We start from the raw sequence: 26,064 nt of genomic DNA on the forward strand, positions 1-26,064 counted from the left end.
AGGATGACTTCTTCTTGGAGGCGATAGAGGAGGAGGAGGAGAGGGAGGAGAAGGAGGAGGTGGAGGAGGAGGACGGCGACGAGGAGGTGGAGGAGGAGGCGCCCAGCAGGCCGCCCTTGTCTTTGCCGCCACCCCCCCAGGCGCTCTTGGCGTCGCTGGCTTTGGTCTGGAGGAGGATGTCGTCAGTGGCAGTCAGGTACTTGAGCAGCTCGGTGCACGGGCGCCTCACTAGACGGCTCTGCTGCGGACAGCCCCCCCTCGGCTTGCTGTTCCAGGAGATCTCCGTCTGCAGGGGGAGGTAGAACGAAAGAAAGAAAGAGTTAAAAGAGATTAAGGAAGAGAGAGTGAGGCTCAGCACAACGGGTCGGCCCAACTGTTTGGGAGGCGGTGGTGGGAGCGCCGCCCGCCCATCATCTTAATTGCGTGGCCCCCGAGCGGCACCGCAGCAGCTCTGTGCGCTCATCCCCTGTCCTGGGGGAGCCCTCATAGCTCCACGCTCCAGAAGTGGGTGAGTCAAAGGAGCGGTTTAAAAATAGACTTTTCAGAGATGTGTTAGCTCTGTGTGTGCACAACACAACAGCTCCCGTATGCGCTGTTTACTAGACAACAACGCTACCAACGCATTCCAAATTATTATTTTTTAGTAAGCGCACCTTTTTCAGTAGTTTCTCCGAACAAGGAGGAGTAAACGAATGCATTATTTATGTGCTATCGTACTAAATAAAAATCGAATCTTCAAGAGCATTCATCATGTTCCAATGAAATGCGGCAAACAGCAAAATACTGGAATCACCGACTTCATTTAATTTGTATTCCTGTGCCCATTATACACCCACTAAAATACTACTTTCATCTAAATGGAAAACCCATTCCCTCTACGGGGGGGGGGGTTAAAGAAGACAACAGTCCCGATGCTTCGCCTGGAAAGCTGAACAGCCAATCAGCATGTTTTTATTACGAGATTGCAGTGGAGCAGAATCTTAACATATTCCAATGCTGGCAATGAAAAAAAATCTGAGAACAGAGATGATAAACAAACATGGAGGGGCCCTCGGAAGCGGTGCCTTTGAAGTGAGCGAACGGTGCGACTGGGTAGCTACCTTGACAACAGCAGGTGTTGGTCTGATCCGGTGGTTGCTGGCTGCATGGTTTTGTGCCTTGTCGCCTATGTATTGATTATAGCTGAGCTGGGAGTTTGCGGGTGCCAGAAGGAGCTTCTTCAGCTGAAAAACCCCACACAGAACAGAGAATAAAGGGGGGAATAAAGGGGAAGAGAGAATAGAGAAAAAAAGGGATGAGTAGTGTTTACGCAAACTGCCGTTGCCTCCGAAATTTCAACATTTCACTAAAATAAACGATCAGAGATAGTCAATGCTTTTGTAAATGTGTGACTGAGGATGTTCGATTTATCTTGGTGTAGTTGTAACAACACAGAAGCCCTCCTGAAGACAAACTCTTTACTATCTATCAAGCAGGTCTTCTTTCTGTTTATTTACAGTGTTAAAAAGACAGTGTTAAAAAGAGAAACTATGTTGCTTTGGCAGGTGTTTTGGGGTACACAATGGCCGTGCTTTACTAGTGTGGATAGGTTTTTATTTTATTTTTTATTTCACCTTTATTTAACCAGGTAGGCTAGTTGAGAACAAGTTCTCATTTGCAACTGCGACCTGGCCAAGATAAAGCATAGCAGTGTGAACAGACAACACAGAGTTACACATGGAGTAAACAATAAACAAGTCAATAACATGGTAGAAAAAAGAGAGAATCTATACAATGTGTGCAAAAGGCATGAGGTAGGCAATAAATCGAATAATTACAATTTAGCAGATTAACACTGGAGTGATAAATCATCAGATGATCATGTGCAAGAAGAGATACTCTTCTTGGTCAAGCAGAGCCAGCATAAAATACAACGGACTACAACTGAACGAAATAAACTATATTCCAGGTCAAACCCCCTCAGGAAAGGCCAAATCAAAGGGGTTATGTGGTCATGTTTTGTGTTTCGTAACAAATACACCAGTATGACCAACCTTCATCAGGAAACAGTCTATCTCCAATGATGGTTCTGGGATTAGTATGGCCCACTGACATTAGATGAGATGAGATGGATTTCCTTTTCTCATTACATCCCTAGCTTGATTTTGAGGCCCGTGGCATAGTGTCACCCATTCCAGACCCACCACTGTGCATGTATCATTACATTGGCGCAGCTAGTACGCTACAATGTAATTAGCACCTCACAGCTAACACTGATCAATTCGATTTGCTCTTTCATCCATGCATCTGAATCATGGCTCATCTCAGCCCACAGACAGACATGCACAAGGGGGGGGGGGGGGGGCATGTGGGTTGGCGGCTGGGCTGCCAAAGCTGAAGGCCTGCAAGGCACACAGCCATTTTTGGTCAGCGGCTGGCTTCACTCATAGTGCCTTATCTGGTGTCGGCTGAGGCTCTGGCAAAGGGGGTGAAGGGAAGGGCGTGTGCTGGGGGATGAGGGAGGGGGTGGAACAGGGTCTTACCAAGGAGGGCTCCTCTGGTTCGGGGGTGCGCGGCGAACCGTCGGGGGTGCAGGGACAGCTCTGGTCGCTGGCATTGGTCACGTCCCCATCTGCCAGGGCCTCGAACGAAGGCAATCCGTCCTCGTCCACTGGGATGCTGTCCAGCGTTTCTGTAAGCACTGCCAGCAAGTTGGCCTCATTTTCCTCATCTATCTTCTTAGGAGGAGAAGAGAAGAGGGAAGAGGGATGGAGAGAGAAATAGGACATTTTAGTTTAGAGAATTTGTTTTACCAGCATGTGTATTTTTTTGCAGAAGGGGTTGGGAGGGTGGGTGGTAACATGCTTATGTTGTTAATAGAGTAGGCCAGTTTTGCAGCAGAACGGCTTTGTTCTGGAGTCCTATTTCTTTTAAAAACACAATTCTCTCTCTGCGTGCATGAGTCAGGCCTGTCACTCATATTTTAAGCATGCAGCTTACAGGACCAAAATAATATCTCCCCCCAAAAATCCATTAACAAGGGTGACACACGGCAAAATATCTAGGGGGGAGCAGATAGGGAAGGAGGGATGTTGAGTTGCCGGAAAGGGAACGATAGGCTTGTCAAAAATATGTTTTGCGAGCAATCCTCCGATATGGCGAATTACTGCCTGTTAATGCTAAATGAATGTGTTTTTTAAGCGGCAGGAAAAGACAACTGACGTCCGTCGAGAAGCGTGTGTGAGGGGAAAGTTGCCGTCCAACATTTGTAAATAAAGTCCTGTTCTCGCCTCTTGTTCCCCTTTGAGGTGGATGTTGTGAGTTAGCTGCAGCTGTTTCCCCAGTTAAAGGGGTGGAGAGAGAGAGCGAAAGAGACGGAGAGATGTGAGCTGCCTAGCATCGACAGGGGAGGAGTGTGAGAGAGAGGGGTATGGAGGAGGGAGGGGGGAGACAACAGGCACTGGAAGTTCCAGGACAAAACCCAGGGGAACCGAAAAGACAGGAAAAGATAAACAGCAATCGCCCCGGGATGCTCCGCGGCGAGCCCAATAAGAATAAGAACAAATCCCTTTATGCCACACAGCAGGATTAGCATCTCTCGCCGATAGCGTGCGGCGATCATCCCGCCGAGGGGGAACCATCCCTTCAGATAGCGCCACTTGCCTGCTCTGGCTTGGCTCCCTCGTGCACACAATTACCCCAGGCCGCTTGCTCCCATTCAACCCCTCTGAGTTTCCCACGATTACACACCACCGTGGATAGCTCTTCACAGGAGAAGCTTTAGAGCTTCCGAGATAGCGGCCATTTAATGTTTTTTTTCATCCATTTTTTGGGAAGATGGCACAGATAGCCTACGCATTTGCGTTAGCTAGCTGACAGTGAGGAGAATGTGAATCCAATGCCCATTCAGACAACATTCACCCTCTAACAACATGTGCTCTCAGTCATTATTAGAACATTATAAAAAGGGCCATAATTTCACAGAGATAACAAAACGGTGACTGGGGCCACGCCAGCACTGGCAGTAAACGGTTAGCAGGAAATTGCTCCCGAAGTGGTACCATGCTGTTTAATTACTTGCCAAAGAGCTTCAATTCAGCGTGCCGGAACCTATGTTGCCGTTCACAGTTTTCCAACATCCCACTTTATTAGCCGTGCGCTAAGCGGGTGGGTAATAACAGTTGATACAGCCAGATCCTTTTCTCAGAACCTAACATGCGCTCCTCAGCTAGAAAATTGTAACTGGGATCATTTCAGATTATCTCAAATGAGGCTTTAATGGAGAACCATCTGTTTGGATTCAACTTGAGCAACTTCTCACTGAAAGCTTGGGTGGCCTTTTTTTTAACCTCCTTTCCAGTTTCGTCTTTTCCAATATGCATGTGCTTTGCGCGTGAAATCAAGACCACTGTCTGACCTAGTGCCAGTAGAAGTTCAAAAGGCCACCGAGCCTCATCGGAAGGGAGGGGTCTCAGGAATTTTTACAAGGCTCTGGTCGAGTTTCACTCGAGGTACGTGACCACTACAATCCGGTTTGAGAAAGTCTTGCTAGACTTGAGAGGTAGTCCATGTTCCTCAAGATAACCCCCTGGGGGACTGTAATTCTGTGAAAGGGACACTTGTAAAAGCTCAAGTCGTGACGGTCATGCTGCAGGCCTTGCTAAAGCTCCAGCTGGTAAGAGTCCCAGGCCAGTCAGGGGATTTTCAGGGGCTTGGGGGAAAAGAGCAGACCTGAGAAAGTGGTTCTCCTCTTGAGAGAGCCCCTGTCCAGCAAAGCCCAGCTTTGCCATGCCAGCTTAAGACCCTCCTCTCGCTGCTTCACCGGACCAAAGTCAATCCACTACCCCTTGACTCTTCACTAGCCAAAAGAACCCTCTTGGGAGAAATCTTTCACTTGGACCGATTGGGTTGAGATATTCAACCGCAAAGGGGGGAGGCCATCGGGGCTAACCTGGCGTCCTCTTTTATCGATTACCACAGCGGCTGTTGAGAGAATGAAATAGGGTTGGCAGAAGAAAAGAAAAAGGAATGGCCTCAGTGGGAGCACCATCTCTCCCATCCTGGTTAATGGACCTCACTGAATTAAAGAGATCTTAACAAGGCTAATTGTGGGATCACAATATATTAACCCGCTTCAATTCTAAAGGGTGCCATTCATGGCTGTTTTACTCCAAGCGCTTCAATTAGCCATAAAGCATGCTGGCATGCGCCGGTAGGGATGTCATCTCTCACCCCCCCTTCCCTCCCTACCTCAGATAAAAAAAGCAGCACACCAGTCGTTCATTATCAGGTGAGGTTCTTTGTTATCAGACAGGCTGTCTTGAATCGTCCTTGCTTACTCTTTTATTGAGTTCCGCCGAGCCATTGTGTTCCAGAAGGTATTATTCGTCCGCACTTGAACGGGTGTGCATGTTTTGAAAAATAAATAAACACTTTTGAACCCGAGTTAAATAGCCAAATTAAATGGACTAATTGCTTCTTGAAGATTTAAGCCTCCGAGCAATGCGCCAGGGATAAACTTCAAGTAGGCATTTGGCAATGCATCTTTACATCTTTGAAGGAGGGGAATAAAAAATCCACTATAAAAGTTACGCAATTGCAACCTGATCATTCAATAAGACAGAGATTAATCTTATACACCTGCTGTTATCTTAATGAAAGAGACTGTTACAAAACCATCAGGGAGAGAATCCTCTCATTCTAAATAGGTCATCTGTTTTGAAAGTACTGTTATATAAGGGAACTGCAAAATAAGGGAGAAAAAAAAAGTCAAGTCTACACAGACGAAACATTTCTTATAAATTGGCCGCGAATTGGCTCGGGTTAAATCCGGCGCCTTGACCAATTAATTCTCTCCTCTCTCTCTCTGCTCTCTCTCTCTCTTCTCCTTCTCCCTCCTCTATCTTCTGATTCTCTCTCCTCCATCCCTCGTCTCCCTTATTCTTCTCCTCTCTCTCTCTCCTCTCTCTCTCTCGTCATATTCATCTCTCATCTGCTCTCTCCTCTTCGCTCTCTCATCTCTCTCTCTCTCTCTCTCTCTCTCTCTCTCTCTCCTCTCTCTTCTCTCTCTCTCTCGTCTCTCTCCTCTCTCTCTCTCTCTCTCTCTCTCTCTCTCTCTCTCTCTCTCTTCTCTCTCTCTCTCTCTCTCTTCTCTCTCTCTCTCTCTCTCTCTCTCTCTTCTCTCTCTCTCTCCTCTCTCTCTCTCTCTCTCTCTCTCTCTCTCTCTCCTCCCCCCCCCCTTCATAAACTCCAAGGGGCGTTCTCTCGGACGAGGTTAAACGAGTAGCCAGACCGAATCAAAGCACAATCAGAAACGGAGGGGAACCCAGGCTAGGAGAGGAGAGGTGAGTCGCTTCAACGTCACAACTCCACCAAGAAAGCAGCATTAGATTTGATGAACAAATAATGTCATTCTGTATTATAGCCCCAGATTTCAGAGGAAATAAATCAAAGTCAGAAGCCACTAAGGCGTTAGTCGAGCTGACAAGTCAGCTGGTCACACAGGCGCAACATATGGCAGGAGAGGGGAGAGGGGAGAGGGGAAGGGGCGATATTATGCTTGATCCGGCAATGCGGTGCGGAGGCTCCGTACGGAGAGTATGACGCAATTGAGGAGGATTGCGGAGGCCAAATTAAGCTCTGTACGGTGATGCCATATGGACCTCCCAAATTTTGTAACAATGCGGAGGGCTCTGTATAGCTCTGCATTTACATGATTGGTTGATGGTAGGTGGGGGCAGTAGGTCCTTGATAAACACAAACTCACTTCCTTGGCAACTTCCATGACAATAAACATGGAGAACCTTGACAAAAGGCTATAAGAACAAGTTTGCAAACATAAACATCTTCATGATACCTTGTGTCGGGATTTCAAAGACACAAAAATGAGGGGAAGAGAGATCGGGGAGGTAATGGCGATGGAAGGGGACGCTTCCCACAAGAAGTGGAGGCAGTTGCAGGACAAGTTCGTAAAAGTGGAGGTGGTTGAAGTGGAGATGCAGGTGAGAAAACGGTGCCATTTTACTTCATGCTGTCTTGGCTGAGCTCCTATGTCAAGCACCGGGATACCGACTCCAATATCTCAGAAGAGGTAAGGTCTTGTCTTTTAATTTAGCCGGCTGCTTGTAATTAGCTGGCTGGCTATAGAGATTAGCCCTGAATCAGTGCGACCGGTGCATTTTAAGTGGTGCAGACCAATTTATTGGATGCATATGACACACTCTGCTCTGCGGAGTCCGCATCGCCGTAAATGCTGTACGGCCACTGCAGACGCCGGTTTGACCATGAATCGGCTTTAAGACAAACCGTGCAGCCAACAGAGACGGCCAGTCATTTAGCACATGGAGAGAGAAGGTGATTGTAACCCATAGGAACGACACAATACATAAGTACTGTATAGATCTTTATTGTGTATGTGTGTGTCTGTGTATGTGTGCATATGTGTGTGTGTGTGGGTGTGTGTGTGTGTGTGTGTGTGTGTGTGTGTGGTGTGTGTGTGTTGTGTGGTGTGTGTGTGTGTGTGCGTGTGCGTGCGGGCACATGAATGTGTGTGTGTGTACACGTGCCTGTGTGTATACTTGAGCACATGTATGGGTGTGTGTCTGTCTCAGTGTTACGAGTCATAAAACAAAACATTAAAACTGTCAAATTTGTCAAGGCCATGATTGGCCCGGTAACAGATGTCAGAGCTGAAGACCAGTCTCGTTTTACCGTCTGGCTACTGGAGTCAACAGTGCATCGGATTATTCAAAGTCCATTTCCCAAGCAAATGATCCCAAGCAAGAGACCGGGGTCTGCTTGCTTCGGACACAAGGCTCACCAGGTGGCATCGGTCAACACCTGAAAATGTTTATCAGCCAAGACACACACAAAAAACACACACACACATAGAAAAATAAACACACGTATACAGCCCATTTACCCAGCAATAAAAGTCTAATTCCTTGACCGTCTGGGTTTTACATACAGATAAGAGAGGTCAAAACTGTGGGTCGACCACTCAGCTCAAATCAGACCATTTCCCTCTCTGCTGAGCTAATGCCGTAAGAGGGCTCATATCCTAGCTTGCCTAACCTCTTAGCAATGTGCTACTAGAGATCCTGGTGCAGGATTATGACCATGGACCGTTTGATCCAAACCGGAACTCTTGGCCCTACACACAGTTTCTCAGTGATGTCAGGAGTGATGTCAAGGCAGGATATCACTGTCACGTGTCACTCCCATTGACAACCAGTATGACTTTTAAACAGTGGAAACTACATTCCGGCCTGTCGGTGAAGCCTTGGACCGTGTGAGGGAGAAGTGTATGCCCCGAGGCCAGCACTGATGATGTGTCTCCCGGGAGCCATTTCAACCGTTAGAGCGCTATGAGATGAGAAYGGAGAGAGCGAGAGAGCGAGAGAGCGAGAGAGAGCGCAAGAGCGGAAGAAAATCCTTATGACCGATTCTCTGTCCAAGACCGTCAAACCAGACACAACTCACTCTGATTCTGAGAGTAACCCAAACGTGTTTATAAGAAAACGTCTCTTTATTCTGGTTTGTAAAAGGTTGATGGACAGTCTTTGACCGACAGCTCCGGCTGTCCCACCACAACTCTTGACCGAAAACTCTGACACAAAACATGCCCAGGTCTCGAAAAATCTGCTGACGCCACCTTGTCCTACGGCAATTTTTAGACTTCAGCCTTACCGGTTGTACAGTACCTCTGGGTCAAAAGTCATGGGAGTCAGCAAAAGCTACACTACCAGCACAACATCATCAGCAGCCATGAAACAAGCTTGAATCCTTGCTCAGGATTCTCGAAGCAGGTGTACACATAACAGAAACAGGCAGACATAGCAGCTCGCACACCGCCAACGGTGGATCTCTAAGGAGATCAGACTGTTGGACGCCAACAAATGAGGAGATGGACACCAACAAATGAGGAGAAGGCCAGTGGTTGGTTCCATATGCCTCTAGCAAAGGGGGGGGACAGAACGCCTAAAGCAACCCTCCCTTCCCCCAGGAGGTTTGGACTAGTCTGCCCACCACCACTGCTGAAGACAACTGGAGCTCTCCAGTGACTAGACTTACTAGAGTCTGAAGAGTGGCTTAGTCACATGTGTTACAGGCCCAGGAGAGCCCCCGGTCACCAGACAGCTGAAGCCAGACCATGAGGGGGGTTTATATTAACAGTGTGATTAGAGAATCCACATCTAAGGCCTAACGCAGMACTGCTGTCGTTTGTCGTCTCTCTCCTTCTAACAGATGGTCAGAGTGGTCAGAGCCTGTTAAATTCTTTCTTTTTATTACTCCAACGTAATTACACACCATCAAAATGTTTGGATGCTCTTTCGTGTGGTGATTTGGGTTAGGGTTGGGTTTTTTCTGTATTATCCAGGTTGACGCAAGAAATGGAGGTTCTTGCATTCCTACTTAGTTGAAATGGGAATATTTTCGATGCATTTTTCTAATGGCATGCAACTCGCTGTTTGCTTAAGTAGGCAGCTATGAATCTGCAGTGCTAAGCATCCCTCGGTACGTGTCGGCGTGTAAACAACGGTGGTCAGTAGATGGAGAGTGTGGGGGGGAGGGGGGGGGGCTCTGACGTCCAAACCCTGTTAAATGGACATTGTCACATTTCCTCCACCAAAGAGCGCATCGGTAACCGTTACCGTTACCGTTACCGTGCGTGTAGCAAAACAAAAACACCGTGTGGCGTTAGTTTGAGGCTGTTTTGTCATGACATTTTCACGGAGAGAGAACAGCCAAAGCTTCTCCTTTTCTCACAGAACTGCCAAGGATAATATCCGCTGCCCCCCTCCATCCCTCCCCCCTTTCCCCTCCTGACCTTTCAGACCCTGCCAAGCTCATCAAGGGCTGCGGGCCTTTTCATTTGTCGCAGTAATATCTAAGGAGGATACATTCCATAGAAAGGAGAGAGCGAGGATGAGGGTGGACAGATACTGTATCACACAGTGGTGTTGTGTACCGGGACGCAAACGGGAAATATTTTGTATGCAGGGAAGCACACTTCTGCGTCGATTGGGTGCGTGTGCGTGTGTGCATGCGGGTGTGTTTCTATGTAAGCATGTGTGTGTGGCTATGTGTGTGCGTGTTGGGGAGGGTATGGACCCAATATCACAAATATATGGTAATTGAAACCACAGAAATCTTTTTGGAAAATATAGTCAATTTGATTCTGTGGCAAAAGGTCACCCTATTCAATTTACACTCTATGCTGAGTACAACAAGGAGAGCAGAAAACACCTGAAAGCAAATGATCTTATCAAGCCTAGAGACCTCAGCACTTACCTACTGCATAAAAGCTATTTGCTGATTACTAAATAAATGCATTATCTTTTACCTTGACTTCTGTGCATGTGTGTGTGTTTCCCCCCGGTTGTATCTGGTCAGGGTGCTGCAGCAGGTAACCCTTGTCCGTGCCTTGACTTTGTGAGCAGGTTATCAAGAGTCACGTTTCATCCACTTGGCTATCTGATGGCCTTTCTGGGGTGGCGACACACTCGCCAGCAGGTAAACATAAGAGGGCGCCCAAAACCTTCAACAGTCTGAGTGGGACTATTGAGTAATATTACGTCTCTACAACTGTGGAGATACACAGAGCAAACTAACTAGAGAAAGTCTAAGTCCTCTGCATCAATACAGATGGGTGTTAGGAAAGATTTCATAGATGGACTTAAATTCATTGAAATACCCTTCATTGAAATACCTGTCAAGGAGTAGCCTTCACTGTAATGTATATGAATGTATTTGTTGCATGTTTATCTCGGATCATAAAATGTCATTATCACATGCAAATCCAGGAAATTGATATTTTCCAATCACCTCAACCGTTATCCTGTTTGTTTGAATGTTCGTTCAAATGTCCTGTTTGAGTGGAATGTCCCTGTAATTGTCAGCTGACCGCTTGCAAGCCTGGTTATTTCACTAATTGCATACTGACACACCTGTGGCCTCCTGCCTCAAGCGCTTCAGTTTCTTTAAATGGGAGATGGGGTTTAGTGAGTGAAGGTTACTGCTGATATTTATTATGATATCACCGTCTCTGTCTCATAAATGTGGGAGGGCGTCGGCCAGCTAACCGAACACCATTGTTTATGAACTCTTCAATGCTTGTACTTTCTCCCAAAGTACCTATCCACATACCTTCATGGATTTCAAGGACAATTACGAGTACATGGAAACACCCTCTATCCCACGCCTACACCAATCCAATGCTTTTCATTTTGTGGGGAGTAGTGAACAAGTGCACACTTCAGCAAGAAGAAGAGAGTATGTTTTGATATGACGTTGCCCATTGATATAGGCCTTATTTATTCTGCTCGCAATTGACCAGCATTTTATTTATTTTTTGTACCTATATTTAACTAGGCAAGTCAGTTAAGACCAAATTCTTATTCACAATGACAGTCTAGGAACAGTGGGTTAACTGCCTTGTTCAGGGGCAGAGTGACAGATCTTTACCTTGTCAGCTCGGGGATTCGATCCACCAACCTTTCGGTTACTAGTCCAATGCTCTAACAACTAGGCTACCTGCCGTACCATAATTGACAATACCAGACAAAATTGTCTGGGTACAACACCTACTCAGTCTGCCAGTTAATATAAGTAATGACAACACTAATGTGGTATTGGACACAGACAGGGATGGAGGAATAAAGGGATTTTGAGCTAGCGCTCATTAAAATGAGGTCAACAGCCCCATCGGAGGACACACACTTTTCCCAAATGTGCTTCATAACAAATGTGTGTACATCCTTCCAGTGAGAATGAATCTACCCCAGAAACACAGCAAACACAACACGAAGGGGAGGCAGAAACCCCGCTTCCCATTCCCACAAACAACACACACCACACACCACACACAACACACACACACACACACACACACCACACACACACACACCACACACACACACACACACCCACACACCACACACCACACAAACCACAACACACACACACACACACAACACCACACACACACACACACACACACACACGGGCAGGCAGACAGGCAGGCAGGCCAACCCCCCTCCCTTTCCCACAAAATACACACACACAGGCGAGGCAGACAAACCCCCCTCCCTTTCCCACAAACACCACACAACACACACAGAGGCAGCAGGCAGACAACCCCCCTCCCTTTCCCATAAGCACAAACACACACACATACACACACACCATCAATGTCCATGCCACAGCTTTCTGCTTAGCCTACTGTCTGTCAGTGGTAATGATTGTCAAGCCAATGTGCGTCATCCCAGCAGCCACTCACTCAAGCACAAGGAGTTACTTCAAGAGCTTCTTCAACTATTCAAGGCCCTGCCTGAGCCCAAATGTTCAAATAGAAAACACAAGCTTGAACCATAAGCATGCAGTTCTCATAGCTCAATTGGTCTTGAACATAGTTGCGGAATGACCAGGCTTGTGAGTTTGACTCCCACATCAAAAGGCATACAAGAAAAAGAAACACTGCACACTCTTTCGGGAAGAACAAACAACCAAGACCAGCTACTTTGTAAGAGACAGAGTCCATTTTTTTTCTATCAAGCCAATTTGTTGTTTATTCCATCCTATTCTATGAGTAGGTCTAGGGAAGAGAGGCGCTAGTGCAGAAATGCTAGCTGTAGCAAGGCAGGGCTGCCGGGCTGGGGAGGGCTGCACACCTCTGATCGATAGGCCTCTCCTGGAGAGGAGGATCACACAGGACTGATAGCACTTCACATCTAATCACTGAACCCACGGACTGAGGGCCTCCTTCTTTCTATCGCTCACTTGCTCTCACTCTCTCTACAATTCACTTTCTCTCCTTTCTCTTCACTCTCTCTCACTCTGCCTCACTCTCACTCATTCTGTTACTCTTTCTCGCTCTATCCCTCTCTAAAAAGCAAGTGTTTTTAACTCCCACCCGCTTGAAAGTATACATTATTAAATAATACAGGAAGGCTTGGCTTGCGGTTTGGGTTCCTATGTGTATTTGTGTGTGTGTGTGTGTATGTCTGTGTGTGTGTGTGTCTGTCTGTGTGTGTGTGTATGTGTGCGTGCAGAGGGCTTATTGGCTTAGCATTTCCGGCCAGGGTAAAGAGAAGCGGTCCTGAAAGGCTCTTAGTACAGATTACGCTCTCGCACTAAAAATAGCCACACACACACACACACACAGGAACGCTATGGAAGTGCAGCGACTAGCCATTCATCACATGCAAACGTCACCACCTGGTATTTTTATAAGTTGTCTCACTCTCTTGTGTGTGTCCGTGCGCACATTCACACACCACACACACACTACACTCACCACACACACACACACACACACTAGCTACTAGTATAGCTTGAGGAAGTGTGGGTGCCTACTTATTGCAGCAACGGCATGCCAACTTTACTCCTTACTCTCACTCTTAGAACAACAACAACACACAAACACACACACAAACAAACAAACAACACACACACCCAACACACATTACAACCTCAAAGGAAACACAACCTATTATAATATAAAAAAAATACAATAAACCTGCCATGGGGGCTTCACTCCAGTGGCTGGCGATCAGATTCTACTTTGACGGAAATGCGAGGTGGACGTGACCTCTTCATGGTTAACCTTTACCCCCATGTCCTCATTAGGGGGTTCAGGAGGGAGACATACAGGACACTAGGTCACATAGCTGACCCCACCCGTGTTGGGACCTTATACAGTGCCTTTGGAAAATGTTTCCACATTATGTTACGTTACAGCCTTATTCTAAAATTGATCAAATATATWTTTTTTCTCAGTAATCTACACACAACACCCCATAATGACAAAGCGATAACAGGTTTTTAGAAGTGTATGGTAATTTATAAAACATTTAAAACAGAAATACCTTATTTACATAAGTATTCAGACCAATTGCTATGAGACTCGAAATTGAGCTCAGGTGCATCCTGTTTCCATTGCTCATCCTTGAGATGTTTCTACAACTTGATTAGAGTCTACCTATTGTAAATTCAATTGATTGGACATGACTTGAAAAGGCACACACCTGTCTATATAAGTTCCCGCAGTTGACAGTGCATGTCAGAGCAAAAACCAAGCCATGAGGTCGAAGGAATTGTCCGTAGAGCTCAGAGACAGGATTGTGTCAAGGCACAGATCTGGGGAAGGGTACCAAAACAATCTCTGCAGCATTCAAGGTCCACAAGAACACAGTGGCCACCATCATTCTTAAATGAAAGAAATGTAGAACCACCAAGACTCTTTCTAGAGCTGGCCTCCCAGCCAAACTGAGCAATCGGGGGAGAAGGGCCTTGGCCAAGAACCCGATGGTCACTCTGACAGAGCTCTAGAGTTCCTCTGTGGAGATGGGAGAACCTTCCAGAAGGACAACCATCTCTGCAGAACTCCACCAATCAGGCCTTTATGGTAGAGTGGCCAGTCAGAACTCACTCCTCAGTAAAAGGCACATGACAGCCCGCCATTTAACAAGGCACCTAAAGACTCTCAGACCATGAGAAACAAGATTCTCTGGTCTGATGAAACCTAGATTGAACTCTTTGGCCTGAATGCCAAGCGTCAATTCTGGAGGAAACCTGGCACCATCCCTAACATGCTGACCACACCGCTCGCGCTGCAAAGTAAATGTACACATACATGTTATTCAATCATTGCACCCACTCTGCTTGGGCGCGTTAACGAGCGTCTGCGTAGCCAGAACTTGGTTCTATTTGTGAAGCTTGATGCGCTGCAAGTCCCGCCTCTCTCATCTCCTCATTGGTTTTTAGGTGCATATACCCACGTGAGTGATTGAAAGACTAACTGAGGTCTACACTCCAGTCCAGTTGGTAGTGGTAATGCACCTTAAAGTCGGTTGCCAACCGCCATATAGAGTCCGAAGAAGAAGAAGCCTGAAGGAGGAGAGATTACTAGAAACAAACTTTAACCTTTTATCTGTGGATTAACTGTCGGAGTAGAGGACCTTGTGCATTTCAGGTAAAATAACAACCCAATGTTAATATCCCAGTACAAATTAGCCAGCAACAGTAAGCTAGCTAGTTAAATTGCCATAAATGTTCAATGCTTTTCGACCTGTCCCCAAATGAATATAGTTGGTTGGTTCAGAGTTTGTTTTGATATTTCAACCTGTGTGACCTGGTGTGGGTGGATAAAATCAATATGCGCGTGATGACGGATGTACGCACGCGAGCGGTCTGGTCAGCATGTAAGGTGGATGTTTTTCAGCGGTAGGGACTTGGAGACTAGTCAGGATCGAGGCAAAGGTGCACGGAGCAAAGTACAGAGAGATCCTTGATGAAAACCTGCTCCAGAGCGCTCAGGACCTCAGACTGGGGAGAAGTTTCAGTTTACAACAGGAAAACAATCCTAATCACACAGCCAAGACAACACAGGAGTGTCTTCGGGACAAATCTCTGAATGTCCTTGAGTGGCCCAGCCAGAGCACGGACCTGAACCCAATCAAAAATATCTGTAGAGACCAGAAAATATTTGTGCAGCAACACTCCACATCCAACCTGACAGAGCTTGAGAGGATCTGCAGAGAGGAATGGGAGAAACTCCCCAAATACAGGTGTGCCAAGCTTGTAGCGTCATACCCAAGAAGACTCCTAGCCTGTAATCGCATGAGCCATAGTGCTCTCAGACAACTGAGTAAAGGTCTGAATACGTTATTAAATGTGATATTTCTTGGGTTTATTTGTAATACATTTCTTCAGAATGTCAAGATTTTCTTAATTTTTTTTACATAAACAAACAATTATGGCAGGTATTGTGGTGTAGGATTGACGAGGGAAAAAACGATTTATCAATTTTAGAATAGGCTGTAACGTACAAAAATGTGAAAAAGTGAAGGAGGTCTGAAATACTTTGCCGGATGCGAGGCTGCTATGGTGTGTCAGATGATACAGTCTGGTGGCTTTCCATCATGGCACAGGCCCCAGTACCAGTTCTCTGTGTGAGATAGGGACCGCCAAAGCTTTTTCATCATTAGATACACGACCCGAAAACATGTAGACAGACAGATCTTGCTAGCGCTGCACACACTAAAAACCCATTTTAAGACTCATTGGCGCTACACGCCTGCAGTTGACTTGAATAGTAAGGTTGGCCGAGTGTGTGTGGTGTCGTCTGTGTGTCTTCGTGTGTGTGTGTGTGTGTTGTGTGTGTGTGCTGTTGTGTATGTGTAGTGTGTGTGTGTGTGATTGTGTGTGTAGAGAGAGTGGAGTGAGGCTGATGCAATGTGTTGCAGGTGTCTTGTTAAGCAGAAACAATCAGCTAATACGTTTGAGGACACTCAGCTGGTGCACTTATTTGCTCCAACCCAGCCCTCAATCAGCAGTGTATCTCTTTAGGAAGACATACAACAGTCAGCCAGCCAGAATGCCAAGCAACCACCAAAAGATATTCCCTCTTGCTCTTTTACAAACATGCCCTGAGGGTACTATTTTCTTGGCTGCCCCGCTCACCTCGTTCCCTCACTCCCTCTTTCTTCCCTCCTCCTCGCCATCCCTCAGTCTGCGGGTGAATCCATTTCTTTATGCCCACTGGATATGAAACGTAACGGGGCTGTTTGCGGACATCCTTTGGGGAGAGTGCCTGTGTGTCTGTGTGAGAGCCAATGGAGTGTTGTGTAGGGGAGAGAGAGATAGAGAGAAGGAGAGAGATAGAGTGAGAGTATCTCTGCTGTGGAATGAATCTGACAGACGCTCAGAGATAACGCTCCGACTCAACCGTGTGTGTGCTCACGTGTGTGTGTTCACGTGTGAGTGAGTGCCTATACGTGTACACTTGAGTGTGCCTGTGTGTGTTGGAAGAAAGGGGTATTGGAACATAACATTTTGATCAGCACACTTGCAACACCCCTCCCCCAAAAACCCACAAGACTACTTCACAGTCAGAATGGCAGATCTGTGAGTCTGTTACACTGTTACAGAGATTGCCTTTGTTTTTCAGAATAAGGGGAGCCTGGCTTTTATCAAACTACATTATTTGTGCACAAAGTAGGGGCCCTAACAATGAGGGGAAGTGGGTTTTATTTTAATAGGGCTCACTTGAGAGAATCGTATTATACAGTACAGTATGATAATTAATGCACCCCGGCGCTGTACTCTCAAATGTCAGCATAAATTTGCAAAATAAACGCAGCCAGCGTTCAGTGGGAACTGGTAACAGGGGGTGATGAAGGTGTGTGTGTGTGTGTGTGTGTGTGTGTGTCTGCGCGTGCAAGTTTACTACTTGTGAGTGTCTAGGGTGAGGGAGGGGGGACTATTAAACAAACAGTTTGATCGCGACACATTCAGCACTTCCAAACGTACACACACACACACACCCCCCCCTAATCAATCCGGGCTGTCTTTCTCTTCCTCGGCCCGTAATGCGTAAGCACTGCATCTGCCCAGGGAAACATATGAACAACACATAAACAAAACAAAAAACGAAACAAACAGAGGAGGGACCTCTCTCTCGGAGGCATAATACCTTCTTCCTTTAACAATCCCAAACCCGTCGTAAGCAAGATCGCCCACCTCCGATGACTAATCTAGTGTGTGTTTGTGTGTGACCGACACAGAAAAAGCCATTGCACATACAGTACCTGGCTAATGCCCTAAATCCTCCACTCCCTCTCTCACCAGACTCTCTTGTTTTTAATTCATGAGTTGGGGGATTTCCGCCGGCACTCCACGGCGGGATTCTATCCTCGCCGCGAAAATGACGCCGATCACTCAATCCGCGGGATCCGCGACTTGTTTCAGGCACGCACTCGACATCTTGTTTTACCTCTAGTGATGTTGACTTCCTCACTACCGTTGTTAATGAGAGACTCTGTTCATGGTCTGATATCTTTACTGGGTAATGTTGAGTGATTGACAGCTGGGGATAGAGTCATCTTTAAATGGCTTGGTCAGTGTGTTTGAGACCGGCTGTCATTGGGCTAATGTTATTTCCACTCCTTCCTTACAAGGAGTCGGCAGCCATATTTGATGGAGTGGGTAGAAAGTTGCTCMTGACCACTGATATAGGATCAGATCTTGTTGAATCTGCGTAAGGTTTAAGGTAGGGATTGAAGACAGCGTAATCTGAATCTAGATCTGTTGTTTGAGTATCCTGGAGATCCCACGTGATTCTCAGTCCACATTGGCAACCGGTTGGGGAGTTCTGGACATAATCTCACTGGCAGACCCAACAACCATAGCCCGATATAGAAAGTGTTGGCTTAGCGGCCGGGGCGTGTTGAAGAGGTGTGAGAGCACACTGTGGTCCAGACTGATAGCTGGCCTTGTAAGAGGCTGTGTGCCATTCTCAGTATTGTCCGGATCCCGCTAAAGAAGCACTGGTTAGGAGTACGAGTAAAATAGGCCATCCGAACCGGTACAGAACACACACCACCACAACACACACTACACACACACACACACACACACACACCCACCACACACCACACACACACCACACACACACACACCACACACACACACACACACACCACACAACACACCACACACACACACACAGCAGCACACAGCAGCACCGACGACAGCAAAACACACACAGAGCAGACAGCACATACACGACACCACTCTAGTATCGAGAAACGACTTGGATAGTAGGCCCCACACCAACACCACACACACACACACGAATAGCCCATGTGCAGGATGTAAACAATCACCGTGGTCCATTAATGATCAAACCAACTTCACGCTAGATGTTCACATTATTGACAGCCAGCGACTTAAAAAAAGAAAGAATTCTAGCTGTATAATAATAAAGCTGCTTACACATTTGCCACCGCCTGTCACGCAGCCGGCAGCATCTGCATAAGTGCCAACGCAACAAAAACAATACTTGTTCTTCTTCCCAAGTAGCGTTGGACCGAGACTGAAGTTCATTAAACACGACCAGGGTGTCCATTTTAGGAAGGATTCTCAGAGGCTGTTCTTAAAGAAGGAAAGCCAAAGCTTTCTTTCTCTGGCATCAGGGTCTCTCTCTCTTGCGGTCTCTCCCTCTCTCTCTATCGGTCTCAGTCTCTCTCTGCCTCTATCACTCTCACTCTGTCTCTTTATATCTGTTTATCTCTCTCTTTATCTCTCACCCCCCCCCCCCCCCCCTCCAGTTGTGTGCAGTAGCCAGAGGGAGCCCAGCCTAGCACACATCTCCCTGTCTTGGTTCCCCCTCCCTACCACCCACCCTCCAGAAAGGGGCCCCACGGTGACAGCTGCACCCAGCTTCCAGGCACCCTCCCTGGGAAGCGGCGCAACCTCCACTCCCCTACCACCTCCAGACTCAACTCCACCATTTTAGCCCCGGAGATGCTCCAGATGAATCATGGCCAAGCGAACTGACACTGAAGGGCATCAACCGTCAAGTTCACAACAATCCACTGTTCCTTTTCTGCTGCTGCTCCCTGATCCTATCTCTCTGTCTCTCTTTCGATCTCTCGCTCTCTGCTCATCTGCCTGCCAGCCAGGGCCTGTTCTGTCTGTTGCACACTAGAAGAACTCTATGGCAAATCAACACATGGGGATAAAAAACTGAGCAACGGGCCCTTCGCACTGTGTGTGTGTGTGTGTGTGTGTGTGTTGTGTGTGTGTGTGTTTGTGTGTGTGTGTGTGTGTGTGTGTGTGTGTGTGTGTGTGTGTGTGTGTGTGTGTGTGTGTGTGTGAAAAAGAGAGAATTAGTGAGAGAGACAGAGAGAGACTATGTGCATTTGTGTGTGCAGTAGTTATGGAAGTATGTGTGTGGATTTGTATGTCTATGAGGTTTGTGTGTGTGTGTGGGTATTCATTCATTTTTGCATTGTTTAAGGTTAAGGTTAGGGTAGAGACGACTACTACGAACACCCATTAACCTCTAGTCAGGTAGTTGAAGAAAACATTGGCAGTAGATTGTGAGAGATGAAGAACAAAAAGTCCCTGTGCCAACTTGTTTCACACAACAGCTGGCCAATCATTAACCAGTTCTAAAACCTGATGTTGTGATTGGGCGCTGCAGTGCCCCACACAGGCCATCAGGGAAGCGCAGAAAGTTTGTGCGACAACCCAGCCAAGCCTCTGATCTGTGAGCGTGCACACAAACACAGAGCGAGAACCAACCATTTTCCCCTTTCAGATTAGTAAGGATTACTAATAACACAAGCCAACTCCCAGCGTTGCTGTATGATGTACTGAGCACTTCGTATGGCAACTTGAAAACGTTCCACTTTCCAATTCCAGATGGCAACCGCCAGCACAAGGAATACATTCATTGATTGTAAAGCCAGCTCATTTGAATGCATCACATTCATTAGTGCTCAGATGTTTAGATGTTTTTGAACGTTACAGCTGTTTTCTGATCGTAGCGGTGTAGTATGTGTTGTTGAAATAATGTAGTATCCTACACACACACTTCGTACAGTGTGGATTCTCTATGCTGGCTACCTCAAAAAGTGCCTTGTGTTTAAAATTTGACACACACACACACTTGACAGACATGCTAGCTTGTATTTTTATCCATCCCCTCATCGGCGCAGGCCATATCACTCTGAGGGTCCGGAGTCACACAGACTAGCACTCAGGACCCTGAGCAAGGGACTGTCTAGGGGCCCCTCACTAGGCTAGGTTGAAGGACCAGAGGGAGGAGGGAGGCGTGTGTGTGTGTGTGTGTGTGTGTGTGTGTGTGTTTGTGTGTGTGTGTGTGTGTGCGTGTGTCACGTGCTAGCGTGCGTGCGTGCGGAAAGAATTCTGTCCGCTATCAACCTCTCCCCTACTGGGGCCATTGAGACACACTTTCCGCCTCCGAAAACGTGACAGCATGACAAGCCACAGACCCACAGTGGCATTCCCCTCCAGCATTCTCCTCTCTCCAGCCAAGCCAGCACCAATCTCCATGTTCCTCGCCTATCTCCCCACTGATAAACTAGTAATGAACTGTCTCTCCTAGCTTACTTGTCCCAAATGACTTTATTTCCCCCTCAGCATGCTAGTTTCAGTGGACTTTGCCTCCCTGAATGAGAGAGTGCAGCAGGTTGAAAGTTGAACATTTTCCTCCCAAACCCTTTGGAAAAGGGGGCTTTCGCATTATGGCCATAATATGGGGGCCAAAGGGCCAAGAGCTGGGTTTAATTTCCTCTGCTCCTTTAGATGCCTGCCACAGCAGAGTAGAGCTGTGGCAGGACTGTAATAAATGACTTGGGGGATTGATAAGGTAGTGTCAGGGAGAGAAGCCAAAGGGCAGTACAAAGGTCTCCAGGCTTATCGCCAAACCCCTGTTATCTTGACTTCGTACTTTTCAGGTGTATATAAAGTCCCTCAATACAGTCGGTACCACTACATACTGTACGAGGCGGGAGGTTTTTATCAAGTACCTGGAAGGCTTTCAACAGATAGCAAACTCAGCGTACAGTGTGACGCGTTTGTTTTTAATCGCTGACTGAGCTCAGGCTGGTGACCTCTGAAGAGTTCATTTACCTAGCATCCACTTCCTAGATGGAAAAAGACATACTGAACAAGAGTCCAGGCTACCATAATATCCGTAAATAGTTAACGACCGTGTCATAAATCGTGTGATATTGGGGCAAAGGGGAGCAGAGAGACTTGGGAAAATAAAAACAAGCTGTAGTATGATAGTATGATATGCTCTCTTACCTCAAAGAGGTTGGAAGCCTCGTTGCCATATTGACTGGAAATGATCTCTGATTGGTCACTGTACCACTTGAGCCCGCCCAGGAAGCTGTCCGCATCCAAGTCACTGACATCAAGCTCTGAGAGGTCGAGTTCGGGGAGGTCCGGACAGAGGGGTTGGTCTTCGCCAACCAAGGCAGCACACTGGGGAGACAAGAAGACGGGAGGTGTCAAAAACCCATCAACACACACAAAGGCGCGCAGACACACACGTACGTACCAACGCACACACACAAACACACACGCACACTGAGGCAAATGATGGAAGCCACTTTTTCACATGAATTCACAAGCCGTTACCCCCACAGGTATTATTTTATGGTTATTATGCAATATCTGTACACTACATCCTGGCCTTGAGGACATTCATTATGTATTTGAAGATTACAAGTTATCTTTATTGATAGGCCTACCTTTTTACATTTCTCATACTGCATGGTTTGTTTTAGTAGACTAGGAAATCCTGCTAGGCCTATTGCCCTAATAGGTCAGACATTCATAGAGCCTGATAATTCATTCAACATCGTGTTCCATGGGTATTCTTCCTATGGTTTTATGTCCATGTCACTGATAGGCTGAATTCTCGGGGTCAACCTCATTTGAATGGCAGCATGGCTAGACTTGCCACCTGACTGGCTGACCTGGGCGCGTCAACACAATGGCAGCGGTAGCCATGGCACAAATTTCACTCTGACCCAACAGTCGTTTTCCACCCCGTACATGTGATACAGCGGGCCGCGGTGATGCTAAATGCTGCCATTTCATTCTTCACTGTCCGCTTTTATATAGGGGCCTATGCGACAGCTGCTCCGCCGCTCTCCAGACACAAATCATCGCTTCATCGAACTGCGTTGAGGGGATCCACAGACTTTAAAACTGTGTGGTGTGGAGAGAGGAGGAAGATGAGGCAATGAAGTTTGACTGCGCCAACGGTTGCAAGCTCAATGTAAACACGTTCCAGGAAGGCGCTTTGCTAACCTACATTTCTTATTCAGGTGCCAATATGTTACAAATGTTAATTGCTTCAGCGGCCCGTGCTTGCTTGAGGCAAGGTTATGCCAGCACTGCACGCAATGCATCTTGTTCTGGAACATGGCAGTCACTTCTACTCGACAGAGAGAGAAACGCGCACAACCCCCGGGCAAGCAAGGAGAGATCAGCTCGAGTGAGCCAAATGCAGGTATTTTTTTATCCCAAATGTATTCTCTTGTCTTCTCACTGACACCCTCGTTATGCATAGATAAACAGGCGTTTTAAGTTTGGCAAATGTCAAATCGAACCCCACATGTCATAAATGTTGGCTAGAGAGTTGTCAGGATTCAATGTATGCAGACTTAAGGGAGAGTTAATGCTGATACCCTCGGGCATACCCCGGAGGCAGTTAGTTCGCCAAGGAGCCAGAGAGAGGGAGAAGGCGTCTGGCTGGAGAGAGATGAGCCCAGGGTTCGACTCAGGGCAACAGAGAGGCAGATAGCCTACTATGCCAAGTGGGAGGTAGGCTACACGCCCCGGCCCCGGCCAACACGTGCCATAGTCGATCCGGCCTCTGGTTGCGCTCATGAGATGACATAGTCATAGGCTATATTTACGACACAACTCCCTCTCCTTTGCCCATAAACTAGGATAAAGATGCAAATTCATCATAGTCTCTATCCCTCCTAGCACTGTAAAATGCCCCACTTTATCAAGATATACGAAAAAAAAGAAATCAAAGAGAGATCTGACATTTCCTCTCAATCTTCTCATCGACTTCCAAGGGTGTTAATGAAATAGCGCCGCCAGACAGAGCGCGGGGGGGGGGGGGTGCGCTAACCGCCACTGCGAGCCAACGTGATTTACGCACACAGAACACATACAAGCACCTGCTATGGTGAGATTATTAGGAATATGACTGGGGATCCGGAGTGCAAATCCCTGGTTGCAAAGGGACGGTCTTTGGGAATTTCACGGCATGATTTATGCTCAACTCAGAATGAATTGACGCACTTAGAAAATAAAGAATAAAGTTAGCATGTCTGTCACAAGCAGGACAGGTTCTTGAAAAACACGCACCTTTTTAATGGGTGGGGGGGGGGGTGAACAATACAATAGATAGGCAGCAGATATCACTACGATGATATACTCGACAATGCCGAGACGGAACAACAAAAAATGTTTTTTTATAATAATTTGACAGGCTGGCTCAGACGACCGAGCATCCCTATGAATAATTGAAGTTAAAGTGTAAAGGAATGCTACTGGTGCATAAAGTAATTCGCCAGGCTGTCAAGGAAAGCAAATAAATACATGCGTAGGTCAATGGTCTTGGTCAATAAGTAATGGATTAAACTGACATTTCAAGGCATTTTGTCAAGCGAATTATTGTCATTCAATCTTGCCTCGAGTGGTGATAATAGACAGATGGAGAAAAGCTGATAAACCGACAGCAGCTTCATATCGAAGATGAGCTTTTATCCCATGAATGCGTTAAAGTCGACGGTAACTGCAGACAACTATAGCGTACATCTCAATGCCTAAAACAAACTGCATAGACATGCATAACGCTAAAAACAGAGTTATAGTCTATCGTCCATCTCCAAATCACTATTTGCATTATTTCCAGTTATTCAAGTCAAAATCATAGCATTGAGTTGTCAATCTACCCCGTGCGTTTTAAACCAAGAGCTTACCAAGTATGCTTTGGGAAAAACATTCCCGATGGCAATTACGCAAATATTTTCATTAACCGGTAAAACCATTCTCATAGCCTATTTTGTAATATGCAACTAGGCTACAGATATGTCTTTACTCTTCCAAACGGATGTTGTTGGCAGAAATGTCAAGACGCGCCCGATACATGTAAGAGAAGATGCTCGTCCGTAATATCGAACCTCCGTGCCTGTTATCACCTCTGCACTTTCCACTGAACAAATGCCACTGAACAAATCACGTAAAATCCCGATACAGCCCCGATAAAAAGACACGTATATCGTCCGAGTGTTCTTTGTCACTGTACAATACCTGATTTAGAAACATTTCTGTCATTCTGACTTCAAGAGCGGACCCTTCTCACATCAGCACAAGAGCGAATACAGACTTTGACTGGAAAGATCTCCATACGCWTGTAAACATTCTTTCCGACTGCACGACATCCTAGGGAGACGCGACCAGCAGCAAACTCCAGGGCTGCAAGAGACGCGCCGCTCCTGCAGCCTACAACATTACATATAACGACTTAAACACGACACTATGAAGTAAAAGCAGCAATTTTGCTTTATCCCCTCCACTTGTCATGTATTCCTGTGCTTTGCATTTCCCCGTATTGTATCCTCAGCGCAATAGCGGCGATATTACGCATCCCGTGCCAACACCAGCAAAGGAAAAGCCGTATTCGTTATCGGAAATCACCGTCTTTGGATGTTCTGTGARGTCCATCACCCAAAACGTTCCAGAACGGTACAGTTGACAATAAGTTGGATATTTTAGAACTGCTCACCTCTAATTCTCTCCAGACCGAGTCCTGGTTACACCTGTCCCACGCCATCCAGGCACTGAATGACGGTCCGAAAGAAACAAAAAAAGAAATCAGGCAAAAAGAAATCCACTCGCTCTCGCACCCGGCTACTTCCCCTTACCGAGAATGAACTGAGGGTACCTGYCTTACAACTGCTTTCCATCACATGATAAAGCTATTAAAAGTAGGCAGGGAAGTGACTCCCTTCGCCCCCTCCCTACTACTCGCCAATGACGTACTGTAAAGCAGGCGGGGTCTGGAACGCGCACCGTCAATATTTTCCAACAAAAAAATCGGTAAATTCTAATGACACGGTGAAATAAAATATATTTCTAACGCAGCCCACATACATTGTCGCTTTGCTTATCAAGACACTGCTATGCCCAGACCGCTCACGGGTCTATAGGCCTGCAAACATTTGACAATCGAATCACCACCATGCATGCAGCATTTCAAGATATCAAAATGTACAGTGATATCAATGAAACATCTCTGTCTTGTTGAACGTGTCTACATTGCGCCATAAGCATATTATTTCCCGTAACCTATTAAATATAGTATGGGATAGGCTTAACACGGTAGGCTMCTATGACATCACTCACCCTGTTTAGTTAAACAAATAGTAGGCAATTACTGATGCTCATCTATTGAAAAGGGGTGCGTTGTGAGTTCCCATATATTATAAGGAAATAACGGATCATGTGAAGAACATGGCGACAAAACAAAACATAAGGTTATACAAACAAACAGTAAGTGTAGCCTATTGGTCTGACTTCAATAACATTTCCCAGATGTTCCAACTATGTTACTGTGACGTTTTCCAATATCTTTCCAACTGGGGTATAGGTTTCAGAATACCCTGGGCGACGCGAGGCTTGTGTATAAAGTCTATACCGTTTACATAACACCCAATGTCCACCATATGCATATGCGTT

The 26,064-nt window shown here is 46.6% G+C and overlaps 1 protein-coding gene across 9 annotated transcripts in view; it reads right to left on the reverse strand.

Annotated features, from left to right (window-relative positions):
• ppargc1a (peroxisome proliferator-activated receptor gamma, coactivator 1 alpha) overlaps nt 1-25,299 on the reverse strand; it is a 45,747-nt gene extending 20,448 nt beyond the window's left edge. For 2 of the 9 annotated variants that reach the window (XM_023982330.2, XM_023982329.2), the window contains exons 1-5: nt 25,112-25,297; nt 21,601-21,780; nt 2,523-2,717; nt 1,101-1,223; nt 1-286 (exon numbers count right to left, since the gene is read on the reverse strand). The exon at nt 1-286 is cut by the window's left edge and continues 1,032 nt beyond it. In XM_023982330.2, the coding sequence (XP_023838098.1) occupies nt 1-286; nt 1,101-1,223; nt 2,523-2,717; nt 21,601-21,780; nt 25,112-25,159 (832 nt within the window). In that variant the 5' untranslated portion in view covers nt 25,160-25,297. Of the gene's footprint in view, nt 287-1,100; nt 1,224-2,522; nt 2,718-21,600; nt 21,781-25,111 lie in introns of all 9 variants that reach the window. The other 7 variants (XM_023982337.2, XM_023982336.2, XM_023982335.2 and 4 more) reach the window with 5 other exon arrangements.
• Between the last annotated feature and the right edge of the window lie 765 nt (nt 25,300-26,064).

This window comes from Salvelinus sp. IW2-2015, linkage group LG37 (genome assembly GCF_002910315.2).
Source record: "Salvelinus sp. IW2-2015 linkage group LG37, ASM291031v2, whole genome shotgun sequence".
NCBI lineage: Eukaryota > Metazoa > Chordata > Actinopteri > Salmoniformes > Salmonidae > Salvelinus > Salvelinus sp. IW2-2015.